We start from the raw sequence: 2,795 nt of genomic DNA, 5'->3' as shown, positions 1-2,795 counted from the left end.
ATTGACTCCAAGTTCGAGACTCTCCAACTCAAAAAGAAAGTTAAGTGTCCACACATCACATAACATATACAAAAGATTATGAATCCAAGCACATACCACCAGAAGTAAAATACTAAAAATAGATACAATTTTATGGAATAAGAAACCTTAACCAACTTCATCACACTGAGGACATCTTTGCAATGATGGGGTCGCAAATGCTCTCTACTTCTTTCATTTTGTCCTTGAATTGATTTTCTCTAGCAAGTTGATTGCTTTCCAACCACAAGGTAGCCAGGTCAATGGCAACTTTAATCTTCATCCTGTCTGAAAATGTCCATTCGGCAATAAAATTCATGTTGTTTTCGATTTTACTCCTTACTTCGTAGACATAATTTTCCAGAGCATTCTTGGCTTCAACTCTCCTTCTATGTTGCTCATCTTGGGCCTTGTAAATCTCGGCTTCTCGCAGCATTCTCTGAATCTCTTCAACAGATAACCTGCCTTTGTCATTGATGATTGTCATGCTTTTTTTGTTCCCAGATGTTTGATCTTGGGCAGAAACATCTAAGATCCCATTAGCGTCGATACTAAAGGTGATGACTATTCTACGTACGCCCCTCGAAACAGGTGGAATGTCGGTGAGCTCGAATTTACCCAACAAATTGTTATCAACCGTTCTCGCCCTTTCTCCCTCGAACACTTGGATCAGCGCCGAGCTTTTGGTGTAAGAACATGTCTCAAATATTTTCTCCTTCTTAGTAGGAATAGTAGTGTTTCTTGGTATGATTACACTCATTGCGCCTCCTTGGACGTGCACGCCTAGGGACAAAGGCGTGACTTCGCATAACAATATATCTCGAACCTCTGCATTACCCTGGCCAGATAAAATTGCTGCTTGAATAGCGGCACCAGAAGCAACAGCCTCGTCAGGATGAATGCTCTTGCACAGCTCTTTGCCATTAAAGAAATATTGTAGCATTTGTTGAACCTTTGGGATTCTAGTAGATCCGCCAACCAGCACCACTTCGTGGATACTTTTCTTGTCCATCTCGGCATCATCCAAACACTTCTCAACATGGTCAAGGCATTTCTTAAACAAATCCATGTTGAGTTCCTGAAATTTTGCACGAGTTATTTTACAGTCAAAATCTTTCCCGTCATACAAACAATCAATTCCAATAGTTGTTTCTGTCACTGAAGATAGATTCCTCTTTGCCTTCTCACATGATGTCCTCAACCTCCTCAATGCTCGGGGGTTGTCACTTATATCATTTTTGTGCTTTCTTTTGAACTCTTGAACACAATGGTTAACCATTCGGTTGTCGAAATCCTCTCCCCCAAGATGGGTGTCACCAGCGATGGCCTTAACCTTAATCATACTATTCTCCACAGTGAGGAGTGACACATCGAAGGTGCCACCCCCAAGATCGAAAATCAGCACATTTTTCTTTTCACCAGAGCCGCGAACTGTTTTGTCGAGACTATATGCAATGGCTGCAGCAGTTGGCTCGACAATGATACGCAAGATATTAAGCCCAGAGATAATTCCAGCATCCTTGGTGGCTTGCCTTTGGGAATCATTGAAATAGGCAGGCACTGTAATAACTGCGTTTTTTACTGGTAAACCAAGAAAAGCTTCTGCGGTTTCTTTCATCTTGGTGAGGACCATCGAAGAAATCTCTTCGGCCACAAACTTTTTCTCCTGGCCTTTGTAGTTAACCACAATCACTGGTTTATCGACCGGGCCGGAAATCACTTTGAAAGGCCAGAGTTTCTTATCACTCTGGACCAAAGGGTCGCTGAATCTCCGACCGATCAACCTCTTAGCATCTGCAAAATCAATTTTCCATTTGTCGTGAAGAGATTATACCAACTGAGTTTGATGCATGATGTTCCATTTTATACCGAACTCAATTATCATCGATAGAAACACATTTAAAACATTTAGAAACATGAGCAGGACAAACGGAAACCCAAAAACATACGAAATATTCATATTGATGAACAAAATGGTAAGAATAGTAACGTTAGTTCACTCACCAAAAATGGTGTTGGTTGGGTTCCGGGCCGCAAGATTCTTGGCGGCATCACCGATGAGACGTTCTGTGTCGTTGAAAGCTACGTAAGAAGGCGTTGTGCGGTTGCCCTGATCATTGGGTATGCTCTCAGCACGATCATGCCGCCACACGGCAACGCATGAATAAGTGGTGCCCAAATCGATTCCAACGGCGGGTCCTTGGCTGTTTCCAGCCATGGTTAATCTTCTGTACAATAATCCTAATTCGAATGATCTCGATCTTCTCTCTTTCCTGAAGGCTACTTGACTTTTGTGGATTATAATAACATAAAGAAACTTGTTGGACTCCTCGTCTGCCAATTATTTTATTTAAAATTTGCATTTTGAAACATTCAGATCCATCAAACAAGTTGACTTGGGTATTGCATCTCCAATCTCTAGGAATACCAAGAAGAGTCTGTATTTATATAAAAGAACAAGATATATCGATCCACAAAATCGTAAAATATTGCTAATTTGTATTAATAGGCACAAAACCATAAAAGTAAAATGTGACTAATTAGTATTAATTATTAATTAATAGAGAAAATGTGAAAGTATCACATGTATCAATTGCTCCAATTGAAAGGTAATTATGTCCGCTCACAATTGAAAAACTTTTTCCATTATTCAAAATTTTATAGGTACAAGCATGAAACACGTGTGATACATGTAAATATCAATTATATAACAAAATATAATGAGCATAATACTTTCAACAAAATTTAAAAATATATATCTAAACACCACATATAAG

The 2,795-nt window shown here is 39.5% G+C and overlaps 1 protein-coding gene across 1 annotated transcript; it reads right to left on the bottom strand.

The window, feature by feature from the left end:
• Positions 1-2,499, bottom strand: LOC140808180 (heat shock cognate 70 kDa protein-like). Its single transcript, XM_073165235.1, has 2 exons — positions 2,023-2,499; positions 1-1,812 (listed from the first exon to the last, which is right to left on the bottom strand). The coding sequence occupies exons 1-2, from the start codon at positions 2,234-2,236 to the stop codon at positions 161-163; spliced, it is 1,866 nt and encodes a 621-aa protein (XP_073021336.1). The 5' UTR covers positions 2,237-2,499; the 3' UTR covers positions 1-160.
• Between the last annotated feature and the right edge of the window lie 296 nt (positions 2,500-2,795).

The sequence above is a fragment of the Primulina eburnea genome, chromosome 12 (genome assembly GCF_022965805.1).
Source record: "Primulina eburnea isolate SZY01 chromosome 12, ASM2296580v1, whole genome shotgun sequence".
NCBI lineage: Eukaryota > Viridiplantae > Streptophyta > Magnoliopsida > Lamiales > Gesneriaceae > Primulina > Primulina eburnea.
This window is presented reverse-complemented; position numbering and strand designations above follow the sequence as displayed.

What these genes read in the sequence shown, in the direction of transcription:
- LOC140808180 (XM_073165235.1), bottom strand. Translation starts at nt 2,236, where the DNA reads ATGGCTGGAAACAGCCAAGGACCCGCCGTTGGAATCGATTTGGGCACC. An exon ending in CCCAACCAACACCATTTTTG is followed by an intron (nt 1,813 to 2,022) that starts GTGAGTGAACTA and finishes TTGATTTTGCAG; the next exon opens with ATGCTAAGAGGTTGATCGGT.